The 18,931-nt window shown below is 43.8% G+C and overlaps 1 protein-coding gene across 2 annotated transcripts in view; it reads right to left on the bottom strand.

Moving 5' to 3' along the window:
• The window catches only part of AFF3 (ALF transcription elongation factor 3), a 555,281-nt gene that overhangs the window by 21,694 nt on the left and 514,656 nt on the right, over window positions 1–18,931 (bottom strand). For both annotated transcript variants that reach the window (XM_081484340.1, XM_081484341.1), the window contains 4 exons: window positions 17,148–17,349; window positions 14,907–15,028; window positions 3,685–3,748; window positions 54–190 (listed from right to left, as the gene is read on the bottom strand). In XM_081484340.1, the coding sequence (XP_081340466.1) occupies window positions 54–190; window positions 3,685–3,748; window positions 14,907–15,028; window positions 17,148–17,349 (525 nt within the window). The remainder of the gene's footprint in view (window positions 1–53; window positions 191–3,684; window positions 3,749–14,906; window positions 15,029–17,147; window positions 17,350–18,931) is intronic.

The following is an 18,931-nucleotide window of genomic DNA, read 5'->3' as shown; positions in this document are numbered from 1 at the left end:
TTCTTCCCTCCACCTCCCTGCCCCGCCCTCTTGCAAGAAAATGCAGCGCTTACCTGATGAGCTCAACTGTCTCTGAATACATGGTGTAAGGAGATTTGGACTCCATGGGGCCCTGTTCCATGGCATTTCCACACTCAATGAATGACAAGGCTGCTTCTGCATAGTTCAAAGCCTTTCCAAACTTTTCCACCTGATCAAGAGAGTGAACACAGTGTCTTCCTCAAGAAGGGTTTTTCAAACAGTGTTGTCACAAAATCTGTATACTTTATTTGAGAAACTCGACTTTAAAGTTCCAAACTCTTGCAAATGGAGCCCAGAAAAGGTAGAGATAGGTTAATTCCTTCTCTAGTTATTTTCACAGATTCCTGCTGGTTTAGGGCAAGTGAGTAAATGGTTATACAGAGTCATGCCAAATTCATATCACAATCAGAATTGCACAGAACTTCACAGCTGTTTTAATTTCTATTGTCCTCTGTCTTAACTCCTGATGGTCAAATCAACTTTACTCCTTTCTCCTTGCTGTTGTGCTAAGTATTAATATATGTGTAAGCTGATGGGTCTGACTATGTAAGAGTTTTCACATTTTTATGGTATACTCCCACTTGGACAATTTAAGGCCTTGCTTATTATCTTTTACACTGTTTGTGACATCTATTAGGATGGCCAAAAAGTGCATTTGGCTTTTTCTGTTACATCTTACAAAAAAAATACCCAAACAAACTTTTTGGCCAACCCAATACATCTCCATGCCTTGGTGTAGTTATGTATTTTTCAGTAGTTTCATGAATAGGACCTCGCCCTAAGGGTGAGGAAAGAAAGGGAGAGCAGGTAAAGCTCAAGGAATGATATCAGCTTGGATACAATGTTGAACATTAATAGAACTGATTTGGGAGGATTTATTGCTGTTGTTTAGTTGCTAAGTCCTGTCCAACTCTTTTGTGACCCCATGGACTACAGCCCACCAGGCTCCTCTGTCCATGGGATTCTCCAGGCAAGGATATCAGAGTGGGTAGCCAATCCCTTCTCCAGGGGATCTTCCTGACCCAGGAGTTGAACCTGTGTCTCCTGTATTGCAGGTGGATTCTTTACCTTCTGAGCCACAGGGGAGGTCCTTGTGGGGGACTGTAGACCATCTAAACTTATGTTAATCTTTCCCTATATCAGCTTTACATTCTTAGGTTCTTATAAATCTAAATGTACACATCAGATTCGTGGTTCCATATATTCTTACTCTCAATGGATAACACATTGTAAATTGGGGTTGGATAATCTCCCAGGTTTTCAAACATTCATTCATCAAACAAAACAGAATTACAGAGACTCTTAACTACTGATCTAAGTCTTGCCTCTAAAAAAACCCCTCTCATTATTCATGACACCTTAGGAAACGGAAATGTAAGGTAAAACTCTCCTGGGTTAGCAAATCAAAATTTTAAATAGCTTTAACCCTAAGAGGAGTATTTCTTGGCAGTGCTTTTAGATTAAGGAAGTCATTTCTTTCAACAAGTATTTGCTGAAGTACCCGATTCTGTGTGACTTGCACTTGACACACAAAAGCTCCTTCTAGGAACATGTATTCAGAGAGAAAAAAGATGTGCACTCATGAGATAGCTCAACGTGCAAGTGAGTCCATGATTAACTAGCGAAATGCAAAGGAGTCCAATGCCAAAGGGAGGGCAGGAGGGAGCAAGTGACAGGCCTACAGGGAGGCTGGGTGGCCTCCGGGAGGAGACCTGAAGGGACCCAGGTGACCCAGGAAGGGAAAGTATGATCTGGTGGAATTTGGGGAGGACACTGAAGGTGTGAGTATGCATGACAGTGAGAGTGTGTATGTAGGAGATACTGTGAGTGTGCCCTCTGCAGGTGCAAAGCCCACCGGCTGGCACAAGTCAGGTGTGCTTAGAGGCGTCGGGGCCAGTGTGGTTGCAGCACAGTGTCACTGGGAAAGGCCAGGCTGGGCAAGGTGACATGGAACGAAGAATCCTGGTAAACCTTGGATGATTCAGACAGGAAATTTCCTGCTTTAAAATTCAATGTCACCATGCATTGGCTTCTACTGGTAACCAGAACTCTCCATCGCAGAGGTCCCCAAACTTTTTGGCACCAGGGACCAGTTTTGTGGAAGGCAATTTTTCCAGACTGGAGTCGGGGGATGGTTTTGGGATGATTCTCCTAAGGAGTGCACAACCTAGATCCCTTGAGCTTGCAGTTCACAGTAGGGCTCACACTCCTAAGAGAATAGAATGTCACTGCTGATCTGACAGGAGGCAGAGCTCAGGCAGTAATGTGAGCAATGGGGAGCAACTGTAAATACAGATGAAGCTTTGCTTGTCTACCACTCACCTCCTGCTATGCAGTCCAGTTCCTAACAAATCACAGACCAGTAGTGGTCTGTAGCACAGGGGTTGGGGACCCGTGCTCCATCAGACTGTGGGATTGTGAGGATAAGAACTCTACCTCCCACTTCCCTTCTGTAGTTTCTGATACTCTGTGACTATTTCCCCTGTATACCAGTGGACCCAGGATGTGAGCTTCACACTAATAAATGCTTGGTGGGCAACCTCAGTAGCATTTGGGAGGGTGAGGTTACAGTTTATGCATCTGCAAACCTGGAAGAATAATACTCTGAAGGTCATTTGAGAGTCCCTTGGACTGCAAAAAGATCCAACCAGTCCATCCTAAAGGAAATCAGTCCTGAGAGTTCATTGGAAGGACTGATGTTGAAGCTGAAACTCCAATACTTTGGCCACCTGATGCGAAGAACTGACTCACTGGAAAAGACCCTGATGCTGGGAAAGACTGAAGGCAGGAGGGGAAGGGGATGACAGAGGATGAGATGGTTGGATGGCATCACCGACTCAATGGACATGAGTTTGGGTAAACTCCAGGAGTTGGTGATGGATAGGGAGGCCTGGCGTGCTGCAGTCCATGGGGTCGCAAAGAGTCGGACACGACTGAGTGACTGAACTGAACTGAAGGTCATTTGAGATGCCTTACTCATCTCTAGTGCCCTGATTTCAGTTATGAGCACTGGAAGGGAGCAGAACTGAAATGACCAGGGAAGAAGGGGTCCTTTAGGATGAGACTTTCAGATGGAACAACCATATCATCTCTTACAGAAAGAAATCAAAGTTTTCTATCTCTTGCCTGAAGGCATTACGCTTTCCCAAATAAGGAAACTTATTCTTTGAAAACATCAAATCATAGTAACTTTACGGTCTTAGTGCGTGTAATAGTTTCTCGGTTGTCCAGTTTCAGAGGAAGTATTTATTTTGGCAGGTACATATGAAGAACAAAAGTCTTTTTGAAAAGGGATTTGATCCTGGGACCAAGCCAAGGATTGGCCAGGCTAACAAGGGAGAAAAATGCAAACCTTTTTTTTTTTTAGGAAAAAAAAAACCAAAAAACTACCACCCACTGACTCCATTACCTCTGGTTCCCATTCAAACTTTAGGACTAAATTGAAATATTTGTTTATCCAGGGCTTCCTCCAAGTCAGACATTATTAGTTGAGGTCATAATTTATTGGGCCATGAGCACTGGATTGTATAAACACTTCTGCATTTAACAGACCCAGCCATCCTTGTAATAGATTTTATAATTATCCCAGCTATGCTGCCCCAGTGATGAAGCTGCGGTACAAACGTAATTTGGAGGAACAGATATGGAGAGAAAAGGTCTTACCATCGCATCTGCTTTATGCTTCATTCGCTTAGCTTCTTGCATAAAATAATCTGCACTGCGTGGCCTACAAGGAGAGAGTGACACGAAACATCATTACTGTGCAAGTGTAAGATCTTCAGCGAATATTCTTTGCTTGGCTCAAACTTGAACCACAATTTCAAGACTCTGCTTAAGACGGAATCAAGTTTTTTTTTTTTTGCATTTCCAAACTACTGCCTATATGTAAAAGACCACCATTACATTGCTCTTAAGTTAGCAATTCAAAACATGCTCAATATATGTAGATAAATATATACGTTTACAGTGATTTTTTAATATGGATCCCCAGTGCCTAATTTATAAATCAGATTTTTTTATTTCATGGTTAAGAAAATGCAAAATCTTATTTCACATGACATTTACATAAAACAATCCCTTTTTGATATAAAGATGGCAAAGATATAATAATTGTACAGATGTGCATAGGTATGTGTATTTGTCTAGCCTCATGAAAATCAGTGTTTGTTTGCATAACTGGTACCTAAAGTTGTATGTGTCTCTATAATTATTTTAAAGCTTTGCAGTGAGAAATGAAAAGAGGTGATGCTGGAATGATTACATTCCAGTTGTAATGAAGCTAATTGTAAAATGGTCTACCTTGTCACAATGCAAACACGGCTTGTATTCTCTTGAGTTCTGATTAGCTGGGTGGTAAACATTTAACCCCAGACGTGGGCATTATTAAAGCAGTAACCTGACTCTGCTGTGAGATGAAGGTAATTCATCCAGAGACGAATCTGAGAGTGTGAAATGACCCCAAGTTACACTAAACCACTCATCAGACAGCACCTTTAAGGACTTTGTCAGGTGGATTTTTAAAAATCTACATAGTTTAGGTACCATCAGTATAAATTTTTGTGTATTATGGGTCTTTATGAAATCAATAAACTTGAACTATTCATAAATACTCAACATAAGACAGCACACTCTGAATGGGAGATAAGATGTGCATAGTGATATTAATCATACAGTGTGTAGTCTATTTAACACACTTATTTCGAACTGTCTTCTTTCAGATTCTAATGGGTCTTTTTCCATACTACAATATTAGGTAGCCAGAGCATCCTTTTATTCTAAGGGGTCAAAATACTTAAAAAAAATCACAAAGATGGTGTCAACGACATTACCATCCAAAACTGTGATCCTCATTTGAATGGTTTAATCAGTCAAACAAATGGACAAACAAGGATCAAAGCAAATACTTAATCTTGGGTCACAAATCACAGAGCAAGAGAAAGACCCTGGTTTTCTGTTTTTTCTTCCCCATAAAATATCGTCAGTACTTGTGGTAACACGCTGGGAATATTTAACTTTCCCAACAAGGAAATAGGAACATAGCTGCAGGGCCTCCCTTATGTGTATGATGAAATTCCCATCTCTGGGTCATGATCCCTTCATGGTTTCCTTGCCACACAGGCCTGAGCCCTTCCTTTCATCCTGATGGATCTGCACTGGTGGGTGAAGCCTGTGGGTCCCTTCCAAGGAAGGCCCAGCTTCGACCACCTCTTCTTTCTCCAATTTATTTCCTCTATGTTTATTCCATTTGAATGACGTTTTGGTTGCTTTTCATGGTGGTTTATTCTTCTTTGTCCACAGATTGACCTTTCAACACATACTGGCTATCTGTTGGGTCTTTGATGCCAACTCTGGCAATTTACATTATTTTTGTTGTTTGTTAATAGATTGTCAAGTTTTCTGAGCAGTTTTAGGCTCAGAGCAAATGAAGTGAAAAATACAGAGTCCCCATAAACCACTCAGTTCTACCCACGCACAGCCTCCCTTACTACTAACACCCCTCAACTGAGCAGCCGATTTGTTACAATTGATAAACCTAAACTGAGTGATTTCCTTGATGGTCCAGTGGCTAAGACTCAAAGCTCCCAATGCAGAGGGCCCAGGTTTGATCCTTGGTTGGTGAACTAAATTCCACATGCCATAACTAAGAGTTTTCATGCTGCGCGAAAAGATTTCACATGCCGGCACAGTCAGATTAAAAAAAAAAACCCTCAACTAACATGTCATTATCACCTAAAGTCTGTAGTTTACATTTGGATTCACTCTTGGTGTGGCACATTCTATGGGTTTTGAAAACTGTATGATGACACATATCAACCATAATAGTACCATACAGAATAGGCTCACATCTTAAAAATCCTCTGCAATATTTTTTGTCTTTTTGCTGAATGCCCCAGAACAGAAGACCAGATCTACTGCTAACTGGAAGCCAGGTCTGACTCCTGAGTTCAGATGGGGCCCTGGAGCCTACCTGTTCAGGAAAGGAGCTCCCGTACCTCCATCCATTTCCTCCCTGCTGTTATCACATGCTATGAAGGCTTCCTTGTCAATATCCCCTTCTTTCCTCAGTGACCACATCCACCCAGGTCCAGGCTTTCAATAACTCTCCCCTCTCCTGTCCCATCTTTCCTGAGCTTTAACTCTTGAGCAAAGTTTGTAAAACATGGCTTTCATTATATATCATCACTTTACTCACAGATCTAAAATCAAACTCCAGAGCCTCTGAAATTGAATCTCAGTTCTGGTCCCTAGTAATCTTACCTAACCCTCTTCACTATATTACTTACTCACCAAGTCCCTCAACCTCAGTGAGAGATGTCCTCACTGGCTGGTCAACATTTCAGCACTGTCTCAGAAGCCCTGCTCATCCCTTCCCTCCTCCCTAGAACATCCTCCTCTCTGCTCCTTCATTCAGTGCTTACAGTGAGCCAGCTGTTGCTTGTCTCTCAAATTCTCAGGCCCTAAGGCCTTTTTGCTGGGAAAGATTGAAGGTAGGAGAAGGCAGCAACAGAGGATGAGATGGTGGGATGGCATGAGCGACTCAATGGACATGAGTGTTAGCACACTCTGGGAGATGGTGAAGGACAGGGAAGCCTGGCGTGCTGCAGTCCATGGGGTCACAAAGAGTTGGACATGACTTAGGGACTGAACAACAACAAAAGGCCTGCTTGGTAATTTTGGTTCATGCTCAGCTATGTCTTTCCTGATCTCAGATACCACTTCTTGTTCACACTTCACTTCCAGGCATTTAATTACCTCCCGAGCTGTCTCGGGCTGCAGTCACTGCATGTGTGCAACTTGGTGGCTGGAATGTTTTCAGCGTGGGCCCTGCCATAGACCTCTTTGATCTTTTCCACCTTGTTGTTTTAGGTACATGGTAGAAGAGAAATGAGTCCCCCATGCATTCACATTTCGAGTTTAGAAGAGAGAGAGTGTGTTGGCTTCTGATGGGGTGCAGCCTCGAAGCCAACGAGCCAGAGAACATCTCCATGGCAACCTGAAATTCTCTGCATCATTATCTGTCCCACACTCCAGTAGAGGAGTTTGGTCATTTTTCTCTTGCCCTCTTTTCTGTAGACCTCGTCACTGACAGATCATCATTTTTTCAAGCGCATTTCATTTTCATGAAAGAATTCTGGTAACAAGCCAAGGCATCTTCGTTTTTACTAGCCTTTTAAGTTATCCCTGGGGTGGCAGTGGCATCGAATTCCCCAGATGGATACTGCCATCAGGGCTGTTTTTATCTGTAGTGTGTAAATGTATTCTTTAAACCTGAGATGGAGGCTGAGTCACAGACTCTCACAATAGTGTATGTGAATAAGTAACACATCTATTTTCTGACTGTATCACAGGAGTGACAACATTAACCTGAGATGCTGAAGAAATGTACTATCAGGGCTTATTTAGGAACACATGAGAATTCTCACCTTTGCATCTCACTGCACCGAGTCACGGAAGACTGCCTGGTGACTGGCCCGTTTTTTTCCTCTCAGGTGATTTCTAGAGCCTCGGTTCCAGGTCAGATCATTATAAAGGCAACTGGATGATGGGACGTCACCCAGATTGCCTGGCAATGCCATGGACACATGCTGTCAGGAAGGCATCACTCTGGTGGTGACCTTCAAGTCAGCAGGAAGATAAAACTGTTGTCACCACTGTGGCAGCTACAGAATATAAGACTGCAGAGGCACTAAAATGAAACCTAATTATCTCAGTTGTTCAAACCGATTTTTCCTCGAGTCTTTTTTTTTTAAATGTGGAAAACCTACAGTTTTGCTTTTCATTGTGATAATAATATTCTTCACATTGTTTCTCAGGGTGATGGTATTTGATGCTAATCCCTGAGAAAACCTAAGGAAAGTACAGTTAAACATCACGCAAGTAAGTGACTGCCTCTCTGGGGCTCTTCAGAACCTGGGCTTGGAGGATCTAAAAACCAAGGCTGAGCCACATGTATCTTTGTTATAAGAGCTCTTGGCACCAAAAGTAATGTGAGCACTGGATCCAGAGAGCAATGTCCTCCTCACCTCCCACAGCCCCCACCAGCGCACACGGGACCTTATTTCTAAGCAGCAGTAGGTCTGAGCCACCCTCACATTTCTGCTGGCCTGGGAGTCTCACAGCGCCCTGATTCTTTGTTCTCCTTTGTGACTGAGATGAACTGAATGCTCTCCCATGGACAGGCTGGCAGGCAGCTTTCTGTGACTCCTGCCTCTGTGAAATGCCCGTACCCCTCCCCGCCGGCAAAGCCAGCCTGTTTTGTGAAAACTGGCAGAAACGGAGAGCCTGGCATGTCTGAACAAACAGGTTCCCTGGCACGGCACAAGTCGAGATAATTTTCTTAGGAAGTTGGAATCCAAATCAGACAATGAGGCAACTGCACACCAAATGAATGCATCATCTGATAGCCTGTCAGCTTGTCATTTGATAAGTCCTGGAGGTGTTACCATGGCCCAAGCTGTGAGGTTCTTTCTTCACTAAGAAGAACGTGGAAGAAGTGGAGGAACTGTTTTTCACGCACTAAATGAATGCTGTGGATGAGGGCACTTCATAGCCAGGGGCCCCGGTGCTGCCGTTGGCTCTATGAGCGCCTCCAGAAAGAAGTGAGAAGCCTGCTTACAGCTTCCCTAGTGATTCAGACAGTAAAGAATCTGCCTGCAATGCAGGAGACATGGGTTCGATCCCTGGGTCAGGAAGATCTCCTGGAGAAGGGAATGGCTACCCACTCCAGTATTCTTGCCTGGAGAATTTCATGGACAGAACTTGGTGGGCTACAGTCCATGGGGTCACAAAGAATCGGACATGACCGAGCAACTAAGCCCATTAGATTTTAAGCACAAGGATTCAAATCTAGCTTTTGTTTCTATGCCCTTGATGTTGGCTGGGACCCCTAAATCCCTGGCTTCTCAGAAGCACGAGCAATGACTCATCATGTCTCCTACAGGTCACAGGCTCTCACAGGAGACTCCTCTCTCGGCCACACTTAGAAAAGAACATACGCTTTCCAGGACACGCAGGCTACATGTGGCAGGTTTTTGTCATTCTATCATGAGCAACTTTCTGTTTAAGTGGAAACACATCAATTTGATTGCTGTTCTTCTCCAGGTGTCACAGGTAAGATAAAATCATTTTACAAAGCCCTTAAAAGGATCAGAGGGCTCAGGTTTCAATCAGAACGATCTGAAAGGCCTTGTCCACCATTCTTGCCCTCCCAACCTCTGGCCAAATCCTTTTGTTCTTTCTTTCTCTCTGTTTTGACTAAAAACAAACAAACAAAAAAACCTTGGCTGAGAGGGATTTCATAAGGGAAAAATTCCATATGAAGAAAGAAAGCCACAGGAATGGTATTATCAGGGAGGGTGGGGTCCAGCTTTGAAACGATGGGAAGCGGGGGGGCCCCCTCGGGAGGGGAATGGTCACGGCCAGCCCCCCACAGGCGTGGCTTGCCTTGATCTAATATCACCTACGTAACGATTTCAGTTGGGGTCCTTTGAATAAATCACCTGACCTTCCACATACAGGAGTCTTCCATCGTCTATAAAATTAAAATTCTTTCAGCTATAAGAATGCCGAGTATCATTACATCACAAGTGCCAACTCCGTCTTCCTGACCTGCCAGCCACATGGCACAGGTTGTGGCTTCAGCATCGACCTTCAGCGTGGCGAGGGAGTCTTTTCTCAGTGTCTGGAGGTTTCAGTAGCTGGGCTCCTGTAATTGATGCCATGGTGACAGATGGGGCGTTCGGAGGTTTGGCTGAACGTGACGATCGTGACTGACTCTTCCTTGTGAAACGTGGGCAAGAGTCGGCACATCCTTCTGGAAGCAGCAGGCAGGTTGGCACCCGGGGTTCTCTGGCTCCCCGGCACAGCAATATGGCACGGGAGGACGGAGGCCAAGCGCTTCACCATCAGCTGCGCTCAGACGTCTGCACCGAGGCCTTTGTGACACAGCTGTTCCCTAGATTTTCCACTGCCAAGAACTCTCCCGTCATTAGTGATGACACCAAGCGATTTATAGCTCATGGTTTTGCACTAATAAGATCAGTTTCTAGGCTTTGGGTTGAATGCAGTGCTGTCACTCATGGATAAATTCCTAACAGATTTTTGAAACCAAAGTTTGGTAATCACACCAGTGTCACCTTAAAACCAGAGCTGTCCATTAAAATGAATGAAATAATGCCATTAGCAGCAACATGGATAGACCTAGACATTGTCATACTGAGTGAAGATAGTCAGATAGAGAAGGAGAAATATCGTATGACATCCCTTACATGTGGAATCTAAAAAGAAATGATACAAATGAACTTACTTATAAAACAGAGACTCATCGACTTAGAGAATGAACTTATGGTTGCCAGAGGGAACGATGTGGGGAGGAACAATTAGGGAGTTTGGGATCCATATGTATACACTGCTATATTTAAAATGTTGTGTGTGTGCCTAGTTGCTCAGTCCTGTCCGACTCTTTTGGGCTTCTCAGGTGGCACTAGTGGTAAAGAACCCCCCTGCCAATGTAGGAGACATAAGAGACGTGGGTTTGATCCCTGAGTCGGGAAGATTCCCTGGAGGAGGACGTGGCAACCCACTCCAGTATTCTTGTCTGGAGAATCCCATGGACAGAGGAGCCCAGCGGGCTACAGTCCATAGGGTCGCAACGAGTCGGACACGACTGAAGAGACTTGGCACACACGCACACGTCTGACTTTTTGCGACCACATGAACTGTAGTCCACCGCTCCTCTGTCCATGTGATTTTTCAGGCAAGGATACTGGAGTGGGTTGCCTTGTCCTTCTCCAGGGGATCTCCGCAACCCAGGGACCAAACCCTCATCTCCTGTGTCTTCTGCATTGCAGGTATATTCTTTACCCACTGAGCCACTGGAGAAGCCCCATCAAATTTAAAATGCATAACCAGCAAGGATTATAGCACAGGGAATTCTGCTCAGTGTTATGTGGCAGCCTGGATGGGAGGGGAGTTTGGGGGAGAATGGACACATGTCTATGGATGGTTGCCTCCCTTTGCTGTTCACCTGAAGCTATTACAACATTGTGAATTGGCTATTCCCTAATACCAAATAGGAAGCTTAAAAAAAAAAACAACCCTGTCGAGGAGTGAAAGTGGCACACGGCTAAACATCAGGGGAGGAGGTGCAGTCATACTGCCTCCCATCTAAGCCTGCAGGACAGGCTGACCTGGATCATAGTTTTAAAATAAGTTATTCTGTTCAGTTCTATCTGCATTCTGAAGGCATCACCTGGTACCTGCTGAATTGGTAAGTAACCTAGGAAAAGGGGCTGGAAGCCTATGAATTTAAATTGACTTGCCTGTAGTAATTCCTTACATTCACAGGAAAAAAAGAAACAAAGACGCAGGCACTACCCTCTGCTCCTGCCAGACAGGCTTCCCTAGTGGCTCAGAAGGTGAAGAATCTGCCTGCAATGCAGAAGACCTGGGTTCAAGCCCTAGATCAGGAAGATCCCCTGGAGAAGGAAATGGCAACCCACTCCAGTATTTTTGCCTGGAGAATTCCATGAACAGAGAAGCCTGGCGGACTATGGCCCCTGTGGTCGCAAAGAGACATGAGTGAGCAACTAACATTTTCACCCCCGCTCCCCCAGAATGTTATTCCATTTAGGGTCATTCAACAGTTGTTACTGGAGTGCCTGCTGAATTCTGGCTGTTGTCTGAAATGCATGTTTATTCAACCATTAATGAGTATTTATAACACAAGAGGATGAGTTTACTATTTTTTTTTTTAAAGCTACAGGATGCGGCTGTAAAAGTGAAATAACAGGATGGCAACTCTTACTTTTGGGAATGCAGTAACTGGATTCCTATCAACTCTAAATCATTTTGGTGCTAATTCTCTAGTTCTTTCTTTCCTTCTGGTGGTCTCTCTTTGCTCATGGTGACACCTCCAGCGAGGAGAAGTCAAGGACAGTGACAGGGGCCAGATCATGGTCCTTGAAGCTGGTGCAGAGCAGAGAGAAAGCAGGAGGGGGCTGAAGATTGTGATCGCAGAGAAGTCTCCCGGAGAGGCCGCCCATGCACCGCCGTCTTCCCTGAATTAATAACTGCGTGAATGAAGCACATACCCCACTCCCGCCCCCGGACCCCAGCACACACCGGCTGAACACTTTACGGACTTTTAGGTGACTTCCTAGCCCAGTGATCTCTTAAGACCCATATTTTTATTGTTCTGAGGAAAAGACAATGCCTGTTGTTGCTTTTCAAGCTTGAAGAATTTCCCCACAATTTTCTCAGTTTGGTGGTTGAGTGGCTGTTTGAGCCACATGTTTCTCTTACTGTCACGGATTTCAAGTCAATTGGGACACATGGCAATTGGAAGATGTCTCTCTCTCCATATGATGGATATGTAAGAGGGCTTTTTTAAAATTCTGTCTATATCCATAAAAGGAGAAACAGTTTTATTGTAGCTGTCAGCCAGAAAAATCACACAGTTTGCTAATGGGAAGAATGCATGATAACAGCCTCTTGGTTTGATACAGATAGGGACAAAATTACATTAGCTGCCGTCCCAGCAGATTGAGAGACATTTCCTCTTGTAAACAGTCCAAGGAACTGCGGGTCCAAGTAGGACCATTTAGCTGTTGCTGTTTTAGACTTAGTTTTCTGGGCTATGCATTGGAAAACGCCTTACATGTTAATTTCCCATATGTGTGTGTGTTTAAACACCACACCTTTGATATGTTTGATGCTCTGGGTACCTTACTGTTGAATGTGTGTTAGAACTTTGTTAGACTATGACTTCTTCCTCTTCTGTTTTGTTCCCTATCACCAGATCTTTCATAATATCTGCACTATTCTTTAATTTATTTTTTATCAAATATAGCTGATTTACAATGTTAATTTCTGCTGTACAGCAAAGTGACTCAGTTATGCACATATGTATATTCTTTTTTACACTCCTTTCCATTATGGTTTATCCCAGGATAGAGAATATAGTTCCCTGTGCTATACAGAAGATCTTGCTGTTTATCCATCCTATCTACACTAGTTTGCATCTCCTAACCCCATACTCCCAGTCTATCCCTCCCCCTCAGCAAGCTTCCTGAGATGAATAGGGGAGGTTTGGGGCCCAAAACCTCAGCAAGCTTGATTTGAATGATGTGTAGAGCCACATTTCCATTCTTATAAAGACTTGACTTATAAGACAAGTAAAATTGTTTTTCATTCCTCAAGGAACTGAGTTGCAAGCTGAAGGATACAGAGGCTGACCCATCTGTATAGTAACTACTTTATCTTCAATTTCCTTCTTAATATTAGGGAGAGCATCCTTAATTATGATGAAAATCAAAAGATTCCTACATCTTCCAAATGCAAATTTCCATATTGTCATTAAAGACAATTCCAATTGCCTGTTTTTACATATGGTTAAACCTCCCTTTGAACAATTTACACCACCAAACACTAATTATATATGGACTTGACTGTCAGATTGGATTGTACTCCCATTACATGCCCCTCACCCTGGGGATTAATTACCACTCCCTGGCTGCCCAAGGCAGTGAAATGAGGGAAAGGGGATCTGGTGAGGGTCAGGGGAGAGTGTGTGTGGGGTTGAGTGCAGGTGTGATCACAGGAAGAGGAGAAAAACACACGTTCTCCTGGGCCACCCTTACACTTTACTAAACTCAGTCATCTGGGAGTGTGTCCAGTGAAGAAACAAAGAATCTGGGTTTGGCTCTCAATCCCCTAAGTCTATCTCCTCGTTAGCTTAATGAAGTCCAAGCAGGGCCTGAGGAAGACAACTTAGTATTCCTGTTTCTCGGACATGATGAAACAGACCTTGTCTATGCTCTTGGTAAAGACAGGATGGGAGAGAAGGCTGGGAGGAAGATGAGGGTGGAAGAGAGAGCTTTCAACTCTCCAGGTGGTCACGCTGAGAAGAGGCCATCTCACTGGGTCTCAGGGGACCTGCCAGGAGACCAGTGTCATGACTCACTTTTTCTAATTAGGAAGCAGGGACTCAGAGACATTTAACACCATTTTGTTTTTTGACTGTGGGTGGGGTGCATGGTTTCCAGTCTGTCCTCTCAGCTGGACGGTCAGCAGTCTGGGGGCAGGGGGGTCTCTCACTGTTGCCTGCTGCTCCCCACTGGGGATTTAAGGGCGTGCCTCCCACAGATACACAATTGTATGCTTGCTGAACAGCTAAAGTTGAAAATGGGATTCAAGCCAAACTCTTGAAACCATATCTCCTGCCCTCGAGGCTTGTCCTTGACACATATTTTTTTCCCTAAGAGCCTAAATAACTTTTCAGTATCATTTTATCATTTCTCATGTGTCATTTTCAGCATCTCTTGAGCATTCCAGGATGCTATATTTATTCATCTTCTTCTTTTGTTTCTCCTCCTCTTAAGTTGATGCTGGGAATGAAATACTTGGGTTTTGGCACTATGATGGGGGGATGGATGACAGGATATTTTTTCCTGTATAAGAATTATTTACACTTTTATAAAGACTATAGCATTTTAGAGAATAAAAAGCTTTCAGGAGCAAATCACTATTTTTCTTTGCCTGTTACAGTTTACAAAGACAGAAATGCCTCTTTCTGGTAGCATATAACCCCAAATGCAGGTGCTCAGAAATATAAGACTCCTTGATGCCATTTGCCTTAGTTTTCTGGCATCCTGGATACAACCATGATAGCACTGGTTGTTCCATTCATTCAAACCACTCCCCTTCAAGGGCTCAGGGGGTGCACGCAGCAATTTCCTTTGAGAGGGTGACATTTAACTGACTGGGTCACACGACAGAAATGGCCACACTATGGTTTATGTATGTTTAATATATAGACACATATAAACCATCTCCCTGTTCCCACTTATCTGGCCTTCCCCATATCAACAAGACTCCACACTTACATATCGTCGAAGATGAGTTTCTGCCTCTTGCAGTCCCGGTGGCCGTTGGAGCCTGGAGACCAGGGCTCTGTCTGCGGCCGTGACTTGTGGAGAATGTTTTCGGAATTGTTGTGAGCCGCTTTCTAGACGACAAACAAACACACCCGCCTTTGAGAAACTGGCCCTCTGGCTGAAGGAGTAACCCGTTAGAATTGCTTGTGTTCTAGGTTAGACATGATAGCACTTTTTGTTTCGCTTAAGAAAGAGAAATACATGCATTTCAGGTCTCAAGCTGGAAGCTTTTACGTATGTGGTCATATGTCATTCCCACGACAACATGACAAGGGAGGTCTTAGTCTTGCTCTCGCACATCCAGATCCAGAGCCTGCCGAAGCTCAGACAGCCTCTGCGGGTGGAGGGTGGGGGCTTAGGATTCAGGCTCCTACTCTTCCCGTTTGCTAGATCCACGGTTCTCCAAACAGACTGCATCAGAATCACCATTAACACACAGATAGCTGAGTGCTACCACCAGCATCTCTGTCCTAGTAGGTCTGGGGGAGGGCCTGAGAACATGCATTCTGAACAAGTTTCAGAGTGCTGGTCTAGGACCTGAGCTCTCAGAACCACTAAGCTGTATTCATCCTTCACGAGAGGTTCAGGTCATAGACTGACTGGTTCTCATCAGCTGTCTGTGACGAACAGGAAAAGCCGAAGGGTGTCGCAAGAAATTATTTAAAATAATTTTAATTTTAATAATTTTATTAATTTTAATAGTTATTTTAATAATAATTTTAAAAAGGAACACTATCTGGGGAAAAAAATTAAACATCCTTCTTTTTTTCTCCCCCTGGAGATACAGATATTTAGAGAGCACCTACTGTGTGCTGATCATTTGGATCATAAAACACCCTGTCTGTGGTTAGGAAATTCAAATGGATTCCTCTGAAGTAATTAAAGTGGAGTGGATACCAGTGCTTCTTTAAATATGGGCTGATTTTATGTGCTGATCAAGCCTCTTTGTTATGAGAGCCTCTAGGACTCTGGGCATTTCCTTTTTGGTGCACAGAGTAGTAAATTATGGATGTGTGTGAATCCTGGTCTAAGTGGCTCTCCTCAGCTAGACTGTAGCCTTCCTGCAGGCAGAGACTGAATCTGTTAGATCATCAATGCACCTCTATTGCTTAGCAGAGTGCCTGGGACACAATGAGTACTTCCTTGATAAACATCTGTTCAGTGAAAGAAGGTTTAAATAAAGTCAATAATTGGTTAAAGATTCTCTGCACATCATGGTTGCTTGTGATAGAAGGATCTAGAGGCAAAGAGAAGTTGTGTTTGGTTTAAAATTTGAATTGCTTGCTTTTTATTTCTGATTTTCCTAATACGATCTTCTCAGATTCTTGTATCCTAGAACTAAAGAGAACTGCTTTCAAATGAGGGTGCCTAAGAGGTTTAGTTTCCTGATGGTTCAGTAAGACTGAGGCTCTTGCTGGACCTTAACAACTTTTTTTTGCCTCTTTGACTCACCAGATAAAGCACGAAACGCTGCCTGCCCTGTTTGTTTGCAGAGTCCTATTGCCAAGTCTCATTTCTCCCTGCCTTACAAAGCCCTGCCGGTTTTGAGAAGCACAGTGGGAAGAGTTTGAAATTAAATAAAGTACTCGGAGGATGCACAGTTCAGGGATGCCCACTCTTAGAGAGTGTCCATAGAGAGGAGCTCACATGCCGTGTGAGTGTCCACACGGGTGAATCTGGGTCCATGTGGGTCCGTGGGGAATGCAGGGTGCTGGAATCACCCTTGATGAGGTCACTAGGAGAGGAGTGGTGGTGACAGTCTCACACTGGACATCACCTTGGTGACCTTGGGCAGCAGGGAGCCCTGCAGCTTTGGCTTTGAGCTCCAATCCCAGGCTTGATTCTGCCCCAGGGCAAGAAAGATAGCAAATGTCAAGACTGGTTGGCCCTAGACTCCCAATTTACTTTGTCCTGGGAGAGTTACTTTAGGGCGGTTTCTTTTCAGAATGGAAAATGAGGTCCTCCAAAGAGGTTCCTAAGCAGAAGAGGCTTAAAATACCGCCTCTTTTTCTTCTGCCACAGCCTGTGCAAGAGGCAAAGGGCAGCTCTGGCTGCGTCTTCCCAGAGCAACATTCAGGGCTGCCTGTGGGGCCTTGAGCTGGAGTTTAGACTGAGCTGGGTTACAGGCAGAGTAAGGGCTGTGCTCGGTTTCATTTCTGTTTTAACTGGGACGGGAGGGCATCAACCTACCGTGAGGTCCGCGGCATGGGTCTGCAGCTGGCTCTCCGCCTTATGCTTTTTGTTGGAGGAGGTGGAAGTGAACAGACCGTTGCTGTTGGATCTGCTGGAGGAAGTTAAGTCCTCGCCGGAGAATTTGTGTTTAGATGCGTCGGAGACGGGTGAGATGGGCGACCGGAGCATTTTTTCATTTTTATTTATTGGTATTGCCAAGCTGAGAAAGGAAGTCACAGTAATGGAATGTCACACACTCAGCACAGGGGAAGGAAAATGTTTTATATATGACCCAAAACTCCCATTTAAAACCTGCTGGTAGGAAGACGTTTACTGGGAATTATTATGCCAGGAAACAATTTTATGGCATTAGGACCGTAACAAACAATAAACACATTTTGTTCATTGTTTCTTTACTTACTCTCCCAGAATTAATAGTAATTCTGGAGCTAAACGATTAAGAATAATACTTTCATTTCCCAAGTTTTTCATCCAAGGATCTCAAAATACACAGCAAACCACTTAATGTTTTCCTAACAAGTGCAAGCAGCAGGTAATGGGAAACTCAATTAAATGATACATGAGATCTCTACTTCCACAAGGACTTTTGCTAACACCTGAGCTTATACTAATTATTACATGGAGAATAACACAATCGCAGAATAATTAAGCATGAAGCCACCTTCCAATTGTTAGGCAACCAGGCATTGATCAGAATACAAAGAACTGAAACAGTCATTAGAAATGACATTTCCTGATTCCTAGTTCCTTATTTTACCTTCAAAACTATTGTCTGTGCCTGAATATATCCCCGTGAACCATCACAGAAGGGTGTCACTTATATCTGGGTCTTTACAATGTATGTTATGTGGACAGGGCTCTCTCTATTACTTCACTTTGAAAGAAAAAGAGTAGGAAGACACGTTAGCCCAAAATAAACTCAATCATTGCTAACTTGGGATGGTTCTAGAAGTCACCTGGTGGAGTCAGTTAATGTAACGTAAATTCATTGGACAAACAGTTAGTCATTATTCCTGCATTTATGACTTCTTAATTGCATGTGTTGGCTATCACTGCAAACAAGCCATTAAGGTCACTTCTTATTTTTTAAGCAATATCCTTAGTTGGTGGTCACAGTGTAGAAATTACAAATGTAGGCCTCTACAACAAATGAGAAACTAAGATGCTTAATGCTATGCAAACACATTTGTGTAGGGAGAGAATTTCTGATGACAGCTTTCTGGTTTAAAAAGCACTGTGCATCCAATAACTTAGAAGTGAGAAGCTGTGTTCTAGAAAACTGCCTTGGGCAAATCCGAAGAAGCTCAGCCAGTGAGGATGAAACACTGAAGCTGAAGATGGATGTTAATTGTCTGAATATAATTGTTTCTTGACACATGAGTAAAGAAACCCTATTTCTAAGTCTCTATTATTTTACATACAGTACTCAGGTGGTGCTCTAGTGGTAAAGAATCCACTTGCCAATGCTGGAGACATAAGAGACACCGGTTTGATCCCTAGGTCGGGAAGATGCCCTGGAGGATAAAATGGCAACCCACTCCAGTATTATTGCCTGGAGATTTCCATGGACAGAGGAGACTGGTGGGCTACAATCCAAGGGGTTGCAAAGAATTGGACCCAGCAGAATTGACTTAGCATGCATACACTCAGTTCAGTCCAGTTGCTCAGTCATGTCCGACTCTTTGCAACCCCATAGACTGCAGCACACCAGGCTTCCCTGTCCATCACCAACTCCCAGAGCTTGCTAAAACTCATGTCCATTCAGTCGGTGATGCCATCCA

The sequence above is a fragment of the Giraffa tippelskirchi genome, chromosome 4 (assembly GCF_054371585.1).
Source record: "Giraffa tippelskirchi isolate mGirTip1 chromosome 4, T2T-mGirTip1v1.2.pri, whole genome shotgun sequence".
NCBI lineage: Eukaryota > Metazoa > Chordata > Mammalia > Artiodactyla > Giraffidae > Giraffa > Giraffa tippelskirchi.
This window is presented reverse-complemented; position numbering and strand designations above follow the sequence as displayed.